The sequence below is a fragment of the Passer montanus genome, unplaced genomic scaffold (assembly GCF_014805655.1).
Source record: "Passer montanus isolate IOZ18808 unplaced genomic scaffold, ASM1480565v1 scaffold48, whole genome shotgun sequence".
Lineage (NCBI taxonomy): Eukaryota > Metazoa > Chordata > Aves > Passeriformes > Passeridae > Passer > Passer montanus.
Genome location: NW_024369707.1, coordinates 2,810,688 through 2,832,178, shown reverse-complemented (window position 1 = coordinate 2,832,178; position 21,491 = coordinate 2,810,688). Strand labels below are relative to the sequence as shown.

General features: G+C 39.2%; 2 protein-coding genes across 4 annotated transcripts in view; one reads left to right on the top strand and one right to left on the bottom strand.

Annotated features, from left to right (window-relative positions):
• ATR (ATR serine/threonine kinase) overlaps positions 1-20,714 on the bottom strand; it is a 39,622-nt gene extending 18,908 nt beyond the window's left edge. For both annotated transcript variants that reach the window (XM_039722381.1, XM_039722380.1), the window contains exons 1-25: positions 20,562-20,714; positions 19,845-19,936; positions 18,821-18,964; positions 17,383-18,272; positions 16,210-16,397; positions 14,804-14,998; positions 14,357-14,583; positions 13,404-13,556; positions 13,066-13,258; positions 12,369-12,628; positions 11,790-11,980; positions 11,584-11,684; positions 11,084-11,255; positions 10,268-10,435; positions 9,287-9,481; positions 8,764-8,949; positions 8,232-8,324; positions 6,591-6,721; positions 6,255-6,398; positions 5,364-5,457; positions 4,530-4,655; positions 2,933-3,139; positions 2,613-2,726; positions 1,565-1,680; positions 603-723 (exon numbers count right to left, since the gene is read on the bottom strand). In XM_039722381.1, the coding sequence (XP_039578315.1) occupies positions 603-723; positions 1,565-1,680; positions 2,613-2,726; positions 2,933-3,139; positions 4,530-4,655; positions 5,364-5,457; positions 6,255-6,398; positions 6,591-6,721; positions 8,232-8,324; positions 8,764-8,949; positions 9,287-9,481; positions 10,268-10,435; positions 11,084-11,255; positions 11,584-11,684; positions 11,790-11,980; positions 12,369-12,628; positions 13,066-13,258; positions 13,404-13,556; positions 14,357-14,583; positions 14,804-14,998; positions 16,210-16,397; positions 17,383-18,272; positions 18,821-18,964; positions 19,845-19,936; positions 20,562-20,620 (4,560 nt within the window). In that variant the 5' untranslated portion in view covers positions 20,621-20,714. The remainder of the gene's footprint in view (positions 1-602; positions 724-1,564; positions 1,681-2,612; positions 2,727-2,932; positions 3,140-4,529; positions 4,656-5,363; positions 5,458-6,254; positions 6,399-6,590; positions 6,722-8,231; positions 8,325-8,763; positions 8,950-9,286; positions 9,482-10,267; positions 10,436-11,083; positions 11,256-11,583; positions 11,685-11,789; positions 11,981-12,368; positions 12,629-13,065; positions 13,259-13,403; positions 13,557-14,356; positions 14,584-14,803; positions 14,999-16,209; positions 16,398-17,382; positions 18,273-18,820; positions 18,965-19,844; positions 19,937-20,561) is intronic.
• Positions 20,715-20,721: 7 nt separating this feature from the next.
• PLS1 (plastin 1) overlaps positions 20,722-21,491 on the top strand; it is a 48,078-nt gene continuing 47,308 nt past the window's right edge. The window contains exon 1 of one of the 2 annotated variants that reach the window (XM_039722384.1): positions 20,722-20,834. The gene's annotated coding sequence lies outside the window, so the exon portion shown is untranslated. Of the gene's footprint in view, positions 20,835-20,941; positions 21,026-21,491 lie in introns of those variants that run through there. The other variant, XM_039722387.1, reaches the window with a different exon arrangement.

Genomic DNA, 21,491 nt, shown 5'->3' with positions numbered 1-21,491 from the left:
TTGTGAACTTGCACTGGCCATAGAAAAAACCTTAAGGCTGAGAGTCTGCCATTACACTCAGCCTCTCTTCTGCCCTTGAAAGCCTGCAGAAAGTGGGATATTACAAAGAATTCTACCCTGTCTGAAAGAGGACAGTGTAATTACTGAGCTGTTGTAATTCAATTCACTCCTTACAGTGGCTGATTTGGAAGTGACATTTTCAGTGGGTCACTTAGACACTGGAAAGGGAAAAGAAATGAAGATACATGTACTTTTTATGTGCTGGGACTGTGGAGCTGTAGGGAAATATTTCCAAAACTGAGAAGGTAAATCCAGAAGCATTTCATACACTTTTCACAAGCATTTGTCAGTGCCCCAGTTTCACATGAGTGTCAGGACAAAGACAAGTTTCCTTGATTTTTAGCTTTGACACTGCCTGTGAAGCCTCACCAGGAACCAGTGCTGGGGAAGGGGGCGTGCAGCACCAGCTGTAGAAGCAGCAAAGTCCTGTAAGAGGCCTTTAGCCAGCAGACATTCTCCCATCCATCCCTGACCTGCAGAAACTGAAATGAGGTTCAAGAACTGTCTTGCAAAGAGCCTAACAGAAAGATTTATTTTCTTACCTTTGTTATAAGATAACCTGCCCAAGTTGCTGACCATTCTGCAAAATTATCACCTAATTTGCTTAAGTAAATTGGCTTCTTCACCTTAGACCAGTTTACAGCCTTCTGATAACTCTTGTACCTGTAATTTTGAAATATCCATTTAATAAAACTTTCCATTTAATACAGCAAACAATAGCACATTGTTAGTTATGAAATTCCCTCACTGAAACAATACTAAGTTCTGTCTTCTGAATCTTTGAAAGTAGAATTAAACCCCCCACTTTCAGCAGTCAACATCTTTTATTCTAGAGCTTCCTAAAATTAAATATGAAATAAAAAATTCTCATAAATTGTTAAGTTTTTCATAAGTATATTTTAAAGTGCTATTCATAATCAGTTTTAAGAAATTGAGTTTGATAAATATTTAAATACTATGTTCTTGAGAGGAAAAACCCAGAGCATAAAAGCCAAGAAAGGTCAAAAAGTCTGTTTTCTAAAAAGGTAAAGCTTACCACAGGTGAGCATGACTGTCTTAATGAGAAAACAGAAGGGAAACATTGATTATTTCAAGTTAAGACACCAACATAATTTGAAGTTTCAGTTTATTGAAGTAATGATAAAAATAATGTGAACAAAAAGTCAAATTAAAACTCAGTGAGCTCCTCCTACTTCTATAGAAGGTAGGAGCAATAGGATGCTAGTAGATTTGAGTAGAGGGGAAAGAAAAACAAAATCTTCAAAACATCATCTCAGTCAATGCCCTAAGGACAAATGGGCAGACATGGGCAAAGTATGAGCTCCAAGTTTTGCTTGTTTGATTTAGAGAGAATTATATTCAAGTAAGTAACAATTCGGATTTTAGGAGAAAGACCTTATTTAAATTTTGAATCTATACATATCACTCTTCCTAGAAGAGTGAGTCACAAAACCATATATGGTTAATACTAGCCTGGAGGAAAAACCAAACAGATGTCATATACCGTGTGTTTAAGTGAGGTTCCAAGATCTCCTGCACATGCTCAGGAAACCTCCTCCAAAGCCTGGAGCCAGGGCAGTCAGTGTTTGTCTCTCTACAGTCATAGATGGACAATAACTCCTGAAAAATCATGATTGCATCACCAAGTTAGCACTGAGAATGTTCATGACCACAGTACAAAACCCTGTGCATATGACCAAAACCCCATGTATACAATATGATCTTTCCAACCTGAATGAGCCTATGATAAGTAATGAGAGAGAAGTTATGGAATGCCTAAATCAGAAATCATAACTGCAAAACTGTTATCCAACACTGTTAATCCCCTCTTACTGGGCAAGTTTTGATTTCAGCTACTGATTCCCCAGATTCTCCAGTTGGTGTTTGGACCAAATTATCTTGTATTTTTCACATCTGCCAATAAACAGGACTAGAATTTAGTCTGATTCCTCCTTGTGCAGGAAGTAGACAATCTTGTGCATATACTAAAAAAATTCTTATCCTGCTTACTACAAAGGGCCATCTATTTTCTCCTGGACTAAAGAACTATCCTGAAGTTTTCACAAAGATATTAAACATCAAAACCAGCAAGAACAAAAAAGCAACAAAAAACCCCATCATCCGCTAAATAAAACCAGCACAAGAGACTAGATCCTGAAAATAAGAGTAGGCTCCCTTTCAGTTGTTTCCTAAAAGGGTAAGCAGAAACCATCTTAGGAATACTGCTTTTCATGTCTGCCTGTGCAACATGAACTAATTCTAAGCCACTCTCAGGATTATTCCCTAATCCCTATGGAGTATGTATGGAGCAGAGTATGGACTGCTAGTTACCTCTAAAACATCAGATGTCTCCTAAAATATTGTGATAAAAAAGCAAACAGATCTATCTTATTTGAGAAGTACCCAGAATACTAAGTGTACTTTCTAATTTAAACCTGTTACAGGATGAAGTTTCAAATACTTAAAAATGAAAAATTGTATTGCATAGTTCTAAGTTCAATGTTACAGAAAATAATCTGTGAAATAAAAGTAGGATCTAATAACATATTTACCTGAATTGCATATGCTGCAGAATCCTGAGCACGAACATTGTCAGCATAAGCAAGGAAAGCTCTGGTCAGTTCCATTAACAATCCATAGGCAAAATTTGGATCTTCCACTCCAGCCTTAATCACAAACAGAATGTCAGTTTTACTAAAACAGAGTAATAGCTGCATCTGTAAATAACCACTTGGAAGCATAACTCTAAACTGTTTTAGGTGAGACAGCAAGTCCAGATTTTCAAAGGGTCTAGAGATAAGAGGTTCCCTCCTCCCAAGGACTTTTAGAAGACCCCTACTACTAAACAAAACACTACTGCAATGCTTCTTACTACAAATGTGAAGTGTTTTCCTTGAGTTTCACTTGTTGAAAAATCGAGCCTGCCAGGATCGATGGCTCCCAGTTCACCTAAACATTCTCCACAGAGCAGTCGTGCTTGGGAATTTGCATCCTGGCAGCCGATGAGGAGCACTGTTACCAGCTGGGAGATGACTGGCTCCACGGTCTCACTGTCTGTGACATACTTGATCAATTTTTCCTAGGAAGATGAATAATAAAGGTGAGTTATTTTTCAACCATATTTGTAAATAATCTCTGAAATCTTCAACTTGTAACTCACTTCCGCTTTCATTTAGCCATGAGTTCAGGTTGTAACTACAGTCCAACTGCACTAATCTGCTTCTCACCCTAGGAAGGACTAAACAAGTGTGTGAGGGATTTGGGCTTCAGTTAATAATGCTGTCATGGCAAATACTGTATTTCATTATCTAACTTCATTTTCTTTGTCTCACCAAGTACCTCTCTACTTTTCTACATTATCTTTTTCACTTATCCCTCTTCTTACGTGTTCCAATACTTTCTCCCAATTTCTCTCATGCAACTGTTGTAATACCTTCTGGGTTTGCTGCCATTTCTATTCTTATTATTTGCCATTTCTTGGACACTTCTTCACTCTCAAGTCTTACAAAGCCAAGGGTTTCAAGTCTTTTGATCAATGTCCATCATTTTAATTGGGTGTCCTTTCTTTTTTTGCTTTGGCCCAGCTTTTATTCCTCAGTTTCACATTTAGTCCAAATACAGAAAAAAAATCAAAATGTTTGTCATTGTTACGCTTAATGAAAACTGAAACCACAGCCAACATAAGAGAGCAAATAGTTCCACAAGCTGTGGAACTACTTAAGTTTGATTTGCCTCAATTATTCTGCTAGACCTCTAACTCAACAAGACATAGCAGGATTTTGCTGACCTGAGCTGCAAGAATTACTGGTTGGCCAAGAGCACACACAATGATTGTTTGTTCTTTGAGCTGTTTATATTTGGCTAAAGAGTGTCCCACAATCTTATAACTACTAAGGGTACAGATTTATTACTTTTTCTAATGGGTCACATACACCCTTTGGGCTAATAACTACACAGAACTGTAAAGCAATGTCTTCAGCTTGTACCTGGCTATAAAATGCTTTTGAATATGACCAATGGATTCAAAATTTTGAGGGTGGAAGACAAAGAAGGAAGAGAAAAAAAAAGAAGGTCCAAGGTAGGCCAAGCACATCTTAATTCCTTCATATATTACACACAAACACACTTGCTTTTATGAGGCTTCTAATACAAAAGCCACACATGCCCTAAACAGACAATAGGCCACATAATAAATTGCTGAAATGGACTTCTTAGATACATCTTTCCTCAGAGTTGAAAAAAAAAAGTACACTATCCTTGCTAAATCAGCATCACAAAGATCTGAAGGATTTGAAAGTCCACCTACACAGAGGTGTCATGAAAGAGAATCCATTTTCCCCATTATATGAAGAAACATGAGGAGAATAACCCAGTTCAAGTGAACACCCTGTAACAACAAGGACTTTTAGACTTTTGGTCCAGATACTAATTTGATTTATTTTCAGTTCTACTGAAGGAGGTTTTCATACCTGGTTTCTATACAATGTTTCTTTCAGGCTGGTAAGTGCATGGATCCGAACATCCACGTTCTCGTGCTGAATAGCTCTCATAGACAGCTGCAGGGCTGTCTGCAAGTCTGTGCTTTTGGAGGATTCCTGAGCATGACATAAGAAGTTCAAGTTAAGTATAACAGGAATAAGACTGAAAGTATAACAGGAATATGGCTGAACAGGATTTCAAAGAACACAAGCAAGAATACATGGAAAAAACTGCCATTTTTGCTTACATTCTCACCTATATCTAGATACCATTGTCTTCCTGACTACTTTAAAAATGTTTTATTCAAAAAGGTGCTGTATTTTACTTTTGGGTAAATATAATGATGGTCTAAATAAAAATTGTAAAATCAGAAGAAAATGCTTTGCATAAAGTCTGTCTAAAATCAAATTAATTTCTACTTTTGTTGCATCACTCCCACAAAATAATTGCTACTTCCCATCTACCTAATCATTCTGTGAACAAGCAAATGAAATGGACCACAGAGTACTCCTAAGAAGAGACAAACTTTGCTCCCTGTAAAGACCATATGGCCATAGCTAAAACTGTTGACTTCTCATCCTAAAATCTGTCACAAAAGAGAAGTCAGGGTTCAGGAGATGCTACAGAAACAAGAATGTTGAACATGGTATATTTCATTCCTAAACAAGAATCAGAACATGCTTCAAACTATGCCCGTGATACACAAAACCTATTTTGGCAGATAAATATATTTCCACTTAACAATACACTTTACATGCTTTCCTCAGTTGTCAAGAATTCATTTTATGCAATAAAGTCAAGCAAATAAATAAAAGAAGCTGTACCTTTCTGTATTCCTGAAGGACAACTTGAACTTCTTTTAGTTCAGGAAGGTCAGGTAGAAAATATATTTCATGTAGAAAGTCTCGTACTGCATCCCTAATAGTTACAAAAAAAAAAATTTGCAAAGAACACAGCAAACATTAGTTGAATAAAAAAAATACATCCAAATAAAACAATTAGGAAATCTCTTTCCATATTGCTACTATGGCCTTCTACAAGAGCCTTATTATTACTGTTACTACCTTTTATTGTGAAAACTGTTGGTAAGATACAATGCAAGAAAAATGAAAACCTATCAAAATAATCAAGGTATTAAGTACCAACATTCCTAAAAAAACCCCCTTTTAAGCTACAAAATGTAAGACGAAAAAGAATTATGACTCAACCTTATCTTCAAAAAGATTAAGTCATGAGAATGAATGTATTTTGTATTAAACTTTTATTTTCAGTTGGTGTGACTATTTGAATGGAATGTATGAAAACTTAACGTAATAGTCTATGCACTTCATAATTATACCTCTATATAATAATTATACCTCTAATTATTGAAGAAAACAAAGAACTCATTTCCTTCCCATTTCCAATTCTGTACACTTCTCTTTAGCTTAGAGCAAATGTCAGCAATCATCAATTATTCTATAGAGGGAAGTAATTTTCCATATCAGCACAATAAACACACTGAAGAAAACCTGGCTGGATTGTAACTTGGCCTCAGCACTTGCTACATTTCAAGACCTCAACACAATTTAGAGAAGGGGCAATTTTATAGAACAATAACTATTTAGCAGAAAAACAAGTTCTCTTGTCTCAGTGCTGGATGACTTGAATTTAGGGTTATCCCCATTCCTGTTGCAGGATTTAAACCATATAACTGAAAATATTTTGTGCAGTACCTGTTCTCCACTATGAGGAAGTGGAATATTGCTGTGGTTTCCTTGGGTTGGATATGTATGAGGGGCAATAACACCACTATCACATGGCTGAGCAAGGAGCCAAGGTAGGAATGGTCCAGACTTCGAACAAAGCAATCCCATGCTCTAAACAAGAAATGCAACAAAACAATATAATTGATGATTCTTCTCTGCAGGAAACATTAGAGGTGAGTTGTGAGAGGCACTTTAAGCTATTTCAGCACTGTGATTTAGATTCCTGCCCAGAACAAAACCACACAGTACATTAAAGGACAGGAATAGCAGGGATGTCACTGTTTGGGTACACCATCAGTTCACCTGCAACACAGTTCTGGGAAGTCATCCTTGTATCTCAGAGCTGTTCTCAGCGTGGTCATCATCTTCACTCTGACAGAACTGACGTGTTTGGGACCCATGAGTGTCATTAAAGACCTCAGGCTGTTCAAAGCCTAGACAGATGAAAGTCATTTTAGTGTATTAGATACTCAGGAAAACATGTAGGAGTTACATTTTCTATTAAAATCAGGCTACCCGTGCTTAAGAAATCATACTCTTAGACATCAAAATTAGTTTGATGTTTTAATAAAGAATTTGGGTTTAGAAAACAAAGGGGGTGAATCTCTACTGACAAGATTGTAACAAACCCCTACATTATCTAGGCTGTTGACAGGGAAGAACTGTGCACACCAAGGAGTTAATGATTACAGATGTCTATTATAAGACATGATTCACTATATATCCCCAGCTGAAAAGAGGAGGCTTAGGAAATATAGAGGAAATTAACAAACTTGCATTTAAAACAAAAACCCCAACAGCGCTGACATACAACTGCTCACAGAAGTGACTGACAAGCATCAGGGGACAGGTGATAGCTCTGTTGTCAATGAAAGACAGGAGAGAAATACTGAGATGCAGGGGATATTTCAGTCACAGTAACACTACACCAAACAGGGTAGTAAAGTGTCCAGCATGACAGATCAGTAACACAGGAAAAAACCTGAGCTTGAGAAAAGGTCATGCAAGGAGAAACTCACCAAGAACAAAAAACAGAAGAAAAGATAGAAACAATAGCAGGTGCAGCAATACAAATGCTACACAAATTAAGAAATTCAGAAAGCATGAAGAAATGGAGCCATGAAAATGAGAACATTTTAACATTCATATCTGAAAATAAAAAAAACACCAGAGAAAATCCAGTCTGTCAACGCAAAGGTTGTGTACATTCTAGCAATGTTCTTGAAAATTCTTGTTCTTGAACTTGAAAGTTCTAGTTCTTGAAAACTTCCTGCAGAAATCATCTACACTCCCTCTGTGAGGAGACTAAAAGGCCAGTCTTCTGGTTAGAAGCACTACTTTAGTAGAATTTTCACTTTGTGTCAAGCTGTGAGCTCTAATTTCTCTAAATGCACTCTACTGTAAAGCTTAAAAGAGCTGTTTTGTGAGAACCAAAACTAATCTCTTGGATTTACATCTTTTTTCTTTACCTTTACCCTTTGGTGTCCTTACATAACCCCATGCAGCAATTCCAGTTTTCTCCCATATTCCCTCATCCTCCCACTGGTGTTTGTTTCACACACTGAAAATCATACAATTGCATTTCTCCCCTATAATTCCTGGTTGATTGACTCATTGCATACACCATGTCTGACTGAAATATGTAATACACTATCTGACCATTAAAGAAATCAGAACTTTTGAGCTTACACAGAAGTCCTACACACAGTGAGACCATCAGTTTTAAAGAATCATTTTGGGACACTAGAATCTTTGAGACTCCCATGACAGTTGCATGATCACATTCCAGTAAATCTGGAATATTACTCAGTTTTAAAGAATCATTTTGGGACACTAGAATCTTTGAGACTCCCATGACAGTTGCATGATCACACAAGTAAATCTGGAATATTAAAACAGTCCTTGCTTGTTTTTGTTTTAATATCCAAAATTAAGTTTACATACCATTTTTTTATCCTCAATGCCAACACTGGAACTCAGTAACTGCATGTTAAAAAAAGCCAAGATACCAAGCAATTTAGGTTGCAGATAATCAGCCTGTGGAGAGGAAAAAAAAAGTTAAAACCCCAAATAATCTTACCATTAACACACTCCAAAGCCTAAGAAATTAAAAAGCAGGCATGAAATGCTAATTGTGAAATACATATGAGAAGAATCCCAAATACATAGCTACTTAAGAAATATCAGTGTTACTGACAGACATCCCTGTTAGGCTTTGGGTCTTGCTGTTTTGTAGGATGTTAGGATTTACATGTGTGTTGCTGGTTTGTTCAGGCACTTTTCGTTTTTATTTGGTTTTATGCATACTTGGTATGGATCTCTCTGTTACAGAAACACTTAATAGGAAATGTCAGCCTTTCTTCCACTTTTTCCCTGAAATAAGTGATGTTCAGAGAATGGCACATTGTCTTCACTTTTGCAACAGCCAAAAAGCAATCATTGAAAAAACTGAGCATGAATATTTGGGTGTCCTTACCATTTGTTCTGGTGAGGTTATTTCCCTAGGTCCCTGGTAGGGATCATCCTGAGAGGCAAATGAAGCCAGTATGGACAAACCATTGAAGACTTGCTGGTAGTGCTCCCCGATCCGCAGCAGCAACTCGTTATGCAGGCCCTGGTAGTCCTGTCTCAGCAAGCTGCCCAGCTCTATTTCAGTCTCATTCTGCAGTCAAACACAAAGCCTTCATTTCATCACAATGTTATTAGCACACTGACAGACAGGAGGCAAGGGACTCTGCTTGGTTTGTGATAGAAGTCAAAGCTTTCAAACAGCTCAATGTTAGACAAACCAAGCTTTTAGAATTTGTTATGTTCATAAAATATCTTAGAAACATTCCTCAGAGCCAACAGAAGTGATTATAAACAATAAGAACAAAATTTCTGCATACAATTTCCCAAGCTCTGCTTTGCAATATCTTAATTTAAATAAAGCAGAAAGCTTACTATGCATCAACTGTTGCTCCTGATCTGCAGGTGTAACAGAGCAAATGCCAATTTACCTTGAGGTAATGCAGTGCCCGCTCCAGCTCATCCTTGGTGCAGGAACAGACCAAATGAGAGAAGATGTATTTGAAGTTATTGATTAAAATCTCTCTTCGGTTCACATTCAGTTGCTTTGCTATGGTTCTGATAAGTGTGGAGGCTGCAGGACTGGCCTTGGCTGCAAGGTCAGGAAGCAAAACTTGCAGGGTCCGCTGGTAAATGAAGAACTACAGTTAATGGAAAAAACAAACAAAAAAAACCCTCCAAAACCCCAGGGTTAGGCTAAGTTCCATTTGTCAGTACCACAACACATGTGTCTGGTCATAATTATGACCACAGGTATGAAAACAGAAAAACTTTAATAAGATGCATATACCTAGTAAAAATGCAGATAAAACTAATTACTTCAGGAGCTGCTTCATCTAATCATACTAAGAAACTTGTAAACAAAAAGTGAGCATTTTTTGTGTCAATCCAGATTCTCCACAAAAGGAAATCTTAGAAAAACCCCGAAAGAAGCAAAAAAGCCAACATGCCCACACACAACACTCACCCAGCCTATGATTCAGCTAGAGCACTGCTGACTTAACAGTTGGGCACTTTCCATCTACCAACAAGCAAAACACAAGTATGATTCTGAAGCTACTTAGGATTCCAGTAAAACTGACATGTAACCAGACCAAAAAGATCTGTATCCACAGAATGGTAGCTTTCTTCTTTGGAAATAAGAAAGCTGAAACCAATTAAAAAATCCCACCTTACAAAGGATGCCTCCAAGTGCACTAAATCATTAATATAGATATACTTCATGAGCATTCTAAACTTTAACTCCTTACCCACCATAACTGAACTGGCACTGTAGCCATCCCTCTAACTCCTTGATAAAACTGTTCCTCTGCATTTGCGCTCTCACTTGCAACATTCCCAAGAGAAAGTGTGGATTAAAATTGAAATTCCCAAGCACAAACACAAAATACCAAAAGGACTGACCAACTTACTGAGAGAAAGCGATTTAGATCTGGAAAATCAAATACACTGGCAATCTCAGATAACATGTCCAGAGCCATTTCTCTCTGGTGAGCAGCTGTTTCTTTCTGCAGCTCATTGCCCTGGCATGGAGCACTCAACACCACCATCTGGCTGGAGTGCAGGGATTCCACTAGAAACTAAGCAGGAAGAAATAGGTATTTAGTATTATTTTCCCCTTGTTCACTCCCTAAAGCTAAACACAAAAGTTTCCCTGGTCTTTCTACGCATCATTTTTCTCTCTCACTTGTTGCACACATATATATGATTATTACTTTGCAACAGAACTGGGATTATCATCCACTTAATAATTACATTCAATTTTGCAACCCTGGATTCAAATATTACATTACTAAAAAAATATTAAAAGTTACAAAAGTCTGCATTTGACAATTTTCTTTTTAAACAGAACTTGTTGTGGTTAGGTAATGGATATAACAAAAAACCTAAATCAATCATGGCAGAATTATGCCTTTGCAATGCTGACTTCAATTCTAATTTTAAACCATAGTGTCTTGCAGCAATAGTACTACAGAATGCAAGAGCCTCTATTTTAGAATGAAGGGAATAAAACAGAGAAGCAACACTATTGAAAGGAGATCACAATAAAATCGAAGATTTCTCATTCACTCCTGAAGGTTGGTAGGGTCTTTTCCTTAAAATAATTTCTTTCTTGTCCTGAGATTTCACCTTGAGCAATACTGCTATTTTGACCTTGAATTCCGCTTTCAAAATATACACAAAGAACCCAAATACATGCACTTTCTAAGGTACACAACTCTTTTTACCTGGCAGATTGGCTTCTTGTACTGACTGAAAAAAGCCTGCAGTTTTATGGCCTTGGCTGCTGCCAGGGCCCGGATCTCTGTGTACGCTGCTCCGGCCACCGAAGGCGACTTGGACAACAAACAGTGCAACAAGTGCAAGAGGGCAAATGGTACCAACTCTCCTTTGGATGCCCTTACAAAGTAAGCAGAAGAAAAAGGATTAAAAAGCAAAACTGAATTGCTGCATTAATAAAATGACACAAGAACATGCAATTGCCATCATGCAAAACAAGCCATGTATTTGCATGGCTTATCTGTACTTCCTGTGACAGGGCAGAAGAAAATGAATGTTCCATAGGAATCAACAGCTCAGTACAGTTGGATAGAGCAATGTCCAACAGCAGTGGACTCAGGGAAAGGATGATTTCAAAACAAGTAATTTAATCCTAGACTTAAAGAAAGGGCACTTAGTATCTTGACAATTGCCAAGTTGTGTCAGTTTGTGATACTATCAAAAATACCTTCCAATATCTCCTGTTGTGAGAATCAAGGTATCTTTAAGCTCATTATTTCTTGACATTTTGGCATTTGTGTAGGCTTCTTTCATCCTTGAAACAAACAGCTGGTACATAGGAAAACAAAAACACCTAAATGTTAGTGTTTGACACTAATGAAACAAAAACCATAGTAAGTTAGGAACAAAACCCAAAAATAAACATGAATTCACCTCTTTTATGAATCCTTCTTCAGAGTCTAAGGATTCTAGTATGTTCTTTATGCAGTTACTGAAAGCCACTCTTACATCTTTGTCTGGATCTTCCATTAGATTTAATAAAGACCCAACAAGAGTCTTCACGCTGGACTCATCAGTATTAAAATCCAAGTGTTTGCAAAGATGAGGTATATTTTCTATAAATGCTGGATGGCATGGTTGGAGGAGGAAAGGAAAACATACTTTTAATAGTTTTTAAAAATCTACTGAAGTGCACAAAAGAGTGAGGCGAACAAACCATAAAGCACACTTTACTTTTTAAAAAGAATAAATATTGTAAAATCAGAGGAGATATTTAAAATTCAGATTTGATCAAGTATTACAGTTTTAGATTTAAGTCAAGGTAGTTTAAAAAAGAACATCACTGACAGCATTAAATATCAGCACTGATATCAATTGAAATACAACACTTCAAGCATCAATAGAACTATTAAAGACCCAACACAGAATAAAAGGAATGGAGCAAGGTACAGATAAAATCACTTAGTACCTCAGATGGAAGTGTAAAATGTTACTAAAGGTAAAGCCACATACCTAGCTTTACTGAACTGGGTGCTTTGCTCTCCAGTAGAATGAAAAAGGGCTTGAAAACACAGGCTTGCACAGAAGAGGTTTTTCCATGAGCAGAAGTCACAGTAAGGCTGCTACACAAAATACCTTGAGTAACACCCTTAATAGCAGAGTCTGCTAAGGAAGGTTGTAGATGGAATGGACCGGAAAGACAACAAGATAACTTCCCAACTATACTAGCACAAGCCTCCTTGACTAGCTCAGACTCATCTTTGATTTGATTCCTGAAATGGAAACAAAAATGAAATAGTTTTAATAGATAATTTACCTAGAAATTTGTTTTTCTACATTGTCTGAGTTCTCTTAACTACACTGGCAGTACTATCAGGACAGCTTAAGGATCTGTCCCACTAAATCATCTTTGTCCTTCTCAGATCACCCTCATGTTCTGTTAAATGTTGGAAGTAACACTGGGCATGGTGAGGCTGGCATGCTGTAAAGAAGAAACTGAAGACTAAACCAAAAGGAGAGAAGACACCAAGACATATATAAAAAAGGCAGAGAAGCCTTTTATATATGGATAAGCCTTAAATATATGGAAAGATTTTAAGAGACATATGGACAAATACAAGATGGATTTCACTGACAAAGATATCTCCCTTCCCCTTCTAATTTAAATTGGGGTCTTGCACAAAGACAGAAAAGCTGCATTAATACATACAAAAGAGCTCTGGGAATCACGCTGCAGGACTGCACAGGATGAAGCAGGAGAGAGAATCCTTTAACACAAGTAGCCCGAATTATTTCATGGTGACTTTGTAATGCCCAGTGATAAACTGATTTTCTCCAATCCAGATGAATATTTTTTGGGAAGAGAGTTAGAAGGAACACACAGTGTGACTGAGTTTGGGGTGCTACAGAGAAAATAAAGAAAGCAAATAATTACTTGATTTAAATTTTTAATACCATCACTCATCATAAGAAGGCAAATAAAATAATTTTACTTTAGAACAATCATTCCAAAGTGGAACTAGGCTTTAAATACTTTAACATACTTACAGAAACTCTGTGCAATTTTTTGACTCAAAACTAGAGGACCAAAACCCCAAATAGATGGCTTAAAAGAAGAATCATCAGAATGGCTGTAAATCCAGGGCAGAGACAGCAATCCACATAAGTCATCAAGAATCTGATCACTCAGTGGAATTTTCACTAGGGGAAAGAAGCAGCAAAACAAACATTTTAAAAAATAAATTTAAAAAAATAAAACTTTTTATGTTCTTAATTTGCTACAAAATATTACTTTTTCTGTCAACAAAGATTAGTATCACTATTCCCACATGCTAATATCACTTTTTCGGAATGTAATAATAAATCATATAGTGCTAAATCAGAATAACCTAAAAATTTCATTGAACAGATGAGAGAATATAACACATGAGCAGCAGAATTAATATAACTTTGGTATCTCTGGATTTGTGCAAAGACTTTCAGCTGGACTTCTGTGTGTCCTGTAAGCTGAGCTCATAATAACATTTTAGTCTTGGTAACTGAGTCTGTCCTCCATCCTAGTTACTTTTAAAAAACATGGAAGTACATGGAAGTACTCAATATTTTTGGTACCACGCATGCCATGTTTGCTGAAGCTGCTCACAAGCTTTGAAATTGTTGAGTGGAACAAAGACAGTAAATTATGCTGCCTCTGTGTGTCTTTAAAAGAAAAGTGCTCAAGTTTTTTCCCTTTTTTGTGTATTTTCACTATCTCCATGTATTCTCTTGACCAGATAAAAATCATTAGAAGTACAGACAAAAAGTAAATGCAGTTCATGAAGGAATGCAAATGAAGGTCTCTAAACAGAAAATAATGATTTTTTTTACTAACCTTTTTTGCAAGAAAAGTTGGAATATTAGCACAAGATTAATAATTTCAGTACCTCTACCAAAACAGACTTAATACGGTCAGACTAATTCCTAATTTACAAAATAGAAGACAATCTTAAAGGGTTTCTTACCTTGTGCATATAGCAAAGCATCAAAAATTTTTACTATTCTGTCAATCACTTGTTCTAGATTAACAATCTGCTTAGCAGCCTCTAACAGGTTTCTGCAGACTTTCACCACTCTTGTGGTAAAATCAGAGGGAATCCACTTGAACTGTACATTCACCATTGAATCCCAGGAGCTTGGAGTATTCTTACACGTATCAGAGTTACATGGATGAGACACTCCATGCTCTTTACTGTTAAAACAGAAATCACATCATTGCAACAAATGCAACAAACAACATTTAATATTAACTGCTTGTAAGCCAAGTCAGTATGAAAATGTACTTCTTCAAAATGTACAGGACCCATCCAGTATTGATTCTGACACACACACAAGCATTAAAGTAATTACACAGATTGTAATGAGAGTAACAAGAAACTCTTGGTCCCACAGTTTCCCCTTGGCACTTTTACCTGGTGGAATCTGTTGGGGGAGAACAATGAACTATGCACAGAGCAGCTAATTGCAGAATCACTGCAATCCCTTCCACAGTCTGAAGAACATCCCCGGGCAGAACTTCTTCCTCAAGGAGAGATATTAAGGATGCAGCTTTCTTAGTGATGGCATTCCACAGAGCACTCTTCAGTTTCATGTTTACAGGGCTAAGTCTGTAATTTGACCATACTAATTATTTTTCCCACACAAACTTTATTTCAGAAAAGATAAATAATCATAGCAAAACCAGAGCTAATCCATATTTGATATAGCATTAGGAAAATACCAAATGAAGCTTTAGCTAAAATTTGCTTTTTGGAAGGAAAATATTCTAACTCTGAATTTTAGTATGATTCATATCAGACTTATCTGAAAGGCTATAAACATAAAACTCTACAGTCCTTGGAAGGTCTTGGCAACCATAAAATGGCAAACGTTACACCCATCATTGAGATAGGCAAAAAAAAAAGAGAATCCAAGGACTATAGGCCCATCAGCCTAACCTCACTCCCTAGGAAGATTATGGAAAAAGTCTTCCTTGAACTCATTTCTATCTGCATAAGGGACAAGAAGGTGACTGGGAACAGCCAGCATGTATTTATGACAGGAAAACCATGCACTCGATTCTCTTCTACAATGAGACAAGCAGCTCTGTGGAGAAAAGTGGGCTGCTTTTCCACAAGAGCTCAACTGTCTATAAAATTAGGCTGACAAGAACTTGGTGAAGGTCTGTATCACAAGTCCTGCAACTGGCAAAAAAACCCCTGATGCAATAGAACAGACTGAGAGCTGACTAATTAATGAGCAGCTTTGGAGAAAATGACCCAGCAGGCCTGTGGAAAAGCGGGATATTAGAGCAGCGTGACCTTGTTTTAAAGGAGGTCAACTACACCCTGGGCTGTTCACAAAGAGTGAAGGCTGATCACAAGCCCACACCTGGAGTGCAGCATGCCCAAGCCAATTTTGAGTGCCCAAAGACAAGAAATCAACTACTGGCACAAGTCCAAGGTAATCAGGGAGCACAGCACAAGCAGAGACTGAGAGAACTGGTTTTGTTCATCTAAGCACAACTTGACTTAACTAGACCTGCTTTAAGTACATCCATTGTAACAGCACAGCCACACACAATTCTGTCACACTATGGATGCTCTCAGCTTTGTTTTCAGAGTGAAAAAATGAAAATAATTTTCATTGAACACATTCCAAACAGTCTCTTCAATAAAGTTTGGCTCAAAAATCACCAGGAGATTTTGATCCCTCAAAATATAATTTAGATTTTTTCCCCAGAAGCCTTTTCAATCTGTTAAGAAGAAACTGTCTCAAGAAGTTGTCATTTATTATTCAATAGCCAAAGTACTATAAAAATAGTTACTAAGTATCATACATTAAAGGTGCAGGAGATTTCTTTGGCTGTTTTGTGGATAGGCTCAGTCGTCGTCTTTTCTCTGGAACTTCATCACTGCTGCTGCTCCACCCATCAGTATCTGAGCTCTCCAGCTGGTTCTGCTGAATCTCCTCAAAGATTTCTTCTGTTTGTGTTTTTAATGCTGTATAAAGTGGACTCACCAGACACTGGGATGGACAAACAACAGAGGTATCATGATGTATGCTCTGCCTTACTTAAAGATGTGGCATTGCTTCTGATTTAAAATATTAAATTGCAAAATATCATGGTAAAAAAGTTCATAAAAACCTTTCAGTTCAAAAAACTTAATTACAAGATGAAAGCTCTTATGAGCATTGAAGTTTCCTGTTGTGCTACCAGAGAGGATGCAGCTTGTTCAGCTGTTTTCCAGTTCCTGCCATAGTACCTTGCTACCAAAGCCATCACACCGACACACTATGTTTAACAAACAGCCAGGATATACAGATGAGTGTATGGAATAAAGGCACTCAGCATATCAACACCTCATTATCAACACCTTGTTAAGCTTCTTAACTAAAACAGGATTTATTTAGGCTGAGTATCAGGAAGAAATTTTTTATTAGGAGGGTGGTGACACACTGACACATACTGTGGGGGGAGGGGGTGGATGCCCCATCCCTGGAAACACTCAAGGTCAGCTTGGGTGGGGCTCTGAACCCTGATCTAGGTGAAGCTGTCCCTGCTCATTGCAGGGAGTCGGACTAGATGGCCTTTAAAGGTCCCTGCCAACCTAAACTATTGACTCTGTTCTAAGTTAATCTTTTCTGTCTACCTGTCCCTAACAAACATGACTAAGAGCAAAAGGTTGGAAAGTAAGAGCATTTCAAACTACTGCACACTACTTGCAAAGCTGCCTTCCCAGTGCACCCATCTCATATTATGATTATGGACAGACAGCTGTGCCTGCATAGCTTATGGACAGTTTAATACATCTGAAAAACAGAAGTCCAGTTACATCCACCAGATTTAAGAACCCTGACCTGTACAAATGTGAAACAGTTGAGAAAAAAGGAGTATCAACCTAAACATGCAACTAAAAATTACATTTCCTAGATTTTCTTCTTTGCATAGGTATAGATTTTTGTATATGATCTATTCACACAATAAATTCAGTTTTTAAAATAAACCTACCTTTTGTTCTTCCTGAGTTCCAAGCACATTCACAAATATTCTACATATGGTACTGATACGGGCTTTTCTTATTTGTAAGGCAGATTCATAGCCAGCTGGAACAAACTCCAGAAAATACTGCAGCATATGGCAAAAAGCAGTTTTCAGCTTCTCAGACTGAAGGCACCTAAACACATCCCCTTCAAACCACGAGCAGAGCTTCTCTAGCAGCATATTCAAGTAGACAGGTTCAATATTTTTGTAAGAATCTGCTTTAAAAGGCAGCAATGTCCTCACCAACAGTAAGAGTGGTTCTCCAAAGAGTTCTGATTCCTCAGGATCCATTTCAAGTGCTGATTGTAGAATTTCATAAAAGACTGTGAAGAAAACACTGGCCATCTGTTCTGGAGGGCCTCCTAAATGAATTAACTTCACCATAAACTTCACTGCCAAAGTTTTAACTTTTGGACTGCCATACTGTAACAGGGAGCAACCTATCCCCCAGAGAATAATATCTTGTCTTACAAAAAAGATGTCTGCAACAATATTTGTCAGAATAGACATTAATACAACTTCCAAATATTCTATATTTGGCATACCCATCAGCTGTAATGGTGCCAGTCTTAAATATCCCACTTTGTCACTTATATTGCTGGAAAATCTCTGTACAGTCACTGGCCAGACCAGTCCTTCTCCCCAGAGACGCTTCTGTTCATCTCTTTCATGCAAGATAATTAAGTCTTGAAAAAGCTGTAGCAAGTCTTTAGTTAGTGCTTCAAAAATGAAGCCACTCTTCATTTTAAACAGAAAAAGTAAAGAGCAGATGACATCACAAATGTTCTTGTGCAATGTGTTGCAGTTTGGAGCTGCAGCAATACGGAGAAGCCTTGTTATGATCCAGTTACTAAATTCTAGGAAAATAAAAGAGAACCTTTATTATTAAATAAAAACTCAAATCTTCAATTGAGAACCTCCCTAACAGCAGATTGCTTACCACTAAAACTCAACTCATTGAGATAAATGCTTGTAGGGTCAGTAAACAGAGTCTTCACTGGGACATTTATTCAGCAGATCCCATTGAAAAAGTGAAAAAAGGGGACAGAACATGGTGTTGGGAATGGAAGACACACATTTTACACTGGTATTTCCAGACATTTTCCTCTGTCAAGAAAACACCCTCAGGCATTGAGTACAGCTTAACTCATAAACACTATATAATAATATACCTATGCAATGGTAATGGATAATGTCAAAGTCTGTCCTGAGAAATTTCCATTATCACTAGTGTTAATCCATTCACAATAATAAAACTCTATCACCATATTCACTTATAAATTTATAATTATGAACTTACATATCTGCCTTTTCCCCCTCCCTGTTCTTTTGGACGATCCCACTGTCTGCAGCTTTAAATCCTGAAAATACCAAGCTTCAACATAAACATTTTCAACAAACTCACCAATGCAACTGCATTCGGTTTCCTCCTGACTTCCATCCACATTTACAAACATAAGTGGGGAAGATTTCATGATATGTTGAATAAATTCAAGCAACATCACAGAACTTGGCTGTGAATCTGATTTCTTAATCAGTTCCAAGGCAACTTAAAAAAAAGACAATATTCAAATCAGCATTGCAATAAAACACTTCAAAAATTTTGTTACACTTTATGAGAAAGGCTTTTAAAATATATATAAAATACTGTGATGTGGTATTAAACCTTTCAAATTGTTAATTCTGAGTATATTTTTAATCTATGAAGATAATTTTATGCATATTGTAAACCCTCTCTGTGACTCCAAACTGGATGAAGGAAAGTATAAATTACTCATAACCCCAAATGCATTAACATTCAGTTAAAATTCTATCCAACTGTGTGTTGACTGAAGAACAGCAAATACTTGATGTTTCCAAGAGTTTACAGACTTGCTAGAGAAACAATGCTGAGAATTGTTTCAAACTCCAGAATATTAAAGGTTTTAAATAGTAAATTCAGCTTACTAAAGCAGAAAGTTTAACAAAACACTGAACATATCTAATGCTGCTCCACTGAAACAGGTATCTGAATCATATCAGATTTATCCAGATCCCCCAGGGATCCTATTCAGTGTTAGCACAAGAAAGAAACTGAGATTCAGACAAGATTTCAGGTCTGAAAGACACATGTGAATACTAAGATTTGCAAGCTGTGTTACTGATGAACAGTGACATTACAGGACACTCCTGCTTTTCAGTGTTGGGAGCATTTGAATCCATACAACCCTGCACTGCATTCACCCCTCCTTCCTTGGGGAGTGTCTGTGTGTGGTTTAACTTCAAATCCCAATGTGAAAATACTTCATCACTGACTTTATTAAACCTAAGTCATAAATGGTTTGTATTCAACTAAAACTTTCTATAAAGTTTCTTAACTTTTAATTTTGGCAGGAATTACTTAAAAGTATAAAGCAGACAATTTTAGATGATAGGAACGTAATGCTTACCAACATCTACATCTGTAAGAATTCTGTCAATGAACTGGCAGAGTATTTGTCTTGGTTTCTGCACAACCGTGTTGTATTCCTCTGGACTAGCACTAAAATTAAAAGAATATTTGGATGTTACCAATTTTAAAGAAAAAACTAATTACTTGGAAGTTTGTCTCAACAGCTTAATGTCAAACACTGATTTTCTTCTAGAAGTCTTCAAAAAATACAAATTGATTTATTGGTGGTGTGTAGCGGTTTGGGGGTGGGGTTTTTTTCAGTTTTCTTGTTTTAGTGAGCAGCCTGTCCCTCAGCAGCCAGGGCTCGCGGGGTCACATCTCAGTGTTGTCCTGCACAGCAGCTCGCTGCCTGCAGCAGCACAAAGCCGCAGCGCTGGCGCTGCCATCGGGCACTGCAGAGCCGGCGCGTTCCAGCTCCTGCGGCTCTCAGTGAGCGCCCACAGCACACTCAGCCCCACACCGGGGACTCTGAGGCCACCAGGCCGCTCCCGTCAGGCTCTGCCAGCGCCCCCCGGGAGGCAGAGAGGGACAGACCGGGCTGGTGGCGGGAGAAGGGACAGCTGGGGCCAAGGCGCGGGCCCGGCCGCAGGACACTTCGCACCTTCCTTCTCCCCTTCCCCGCCACAAACGCCGGGCGTGCCTCCCCCAGCGCAGCGCAGCACAGCACAGCCCCGCACACACGCGCCCTGCACGGCGGCCGCCGGGCCCGTCCTACCCGGCGAGCTCCCGCAGCGCGGGGATCATGGAGGCCATGCCCAGGCCCTGCTCCGCCATGGCGCCGCTTTGAATCGGGCGGCGCGGCGCGGGGCGGGCACGGCGGGACGGCGGCCGGCAGGGCCCAAACCTCCTCCCGCCGCGCTGCTCGGCTTTAACCGCTTCGTCCCTGTGCGCGGAGCGGCCGCGGCGGCCGCGGCTCGGTCCCCGATGGTTCCCGCGGACGCCTGGCCGCACCAGCGGGGCTCTGCCGCGGGCAGCGCTGCACGGACAGGTAACATCCAGCGGGGGCCGAGCGCGCCCCGCCGAGCCTCGGCGGGTCGGGCAGCAGCACTGAGGGACTAGCCGGCCACAGCGGGCGCCTGGCGGAGTTCGGGCGGGGGCTCCAGGGGATGAGCGAAAGGAAGCGCCGCAGCCTTGAGAGCGGCTTAAGCGAGGAGTGGAGCGCCCGCGCTGTGAGGGGCGGTAAGGAGGAAACTCCGGTGCCAAGGGAGCGCTCGGTGCAGCTCCGCCCGGCGCAGGCACCTGGTGTCAGGTGCGGGACAGCCCCGCCGAGACCGGCCCCGAGCGCCCCGGCCCGCCCCCTCCCTCGCCCGGCCCCTTCCCTATCCCCCTCCTCTGTCCCCGTCCCCTTCCTGTTCCAGGTCCCGGGCGCCCTCGGCTGTGGTCCCGCACGGAGCTGTTCCCCCTGAGGGAAGGCTGGCCCGAGCCAGTGCCCCGAACAATAGCGGCTCGTTTGGGCTGGATATTAGGAAGAGTTTCTTCACAGAAAGGCTCATCACATATCGGAATGGGCTGCCCAGGACGGTGGAGCCACCGTCCCTGGAGGTGTTTGAGGAAAGACGTGGTGGCGTGTTGTGCCATGGTGGTGTTCCGTCCAAGGCTGCACCCAATGCGCTCAGAGGAACTCAGCTCTTTTCGTGCTTAATTG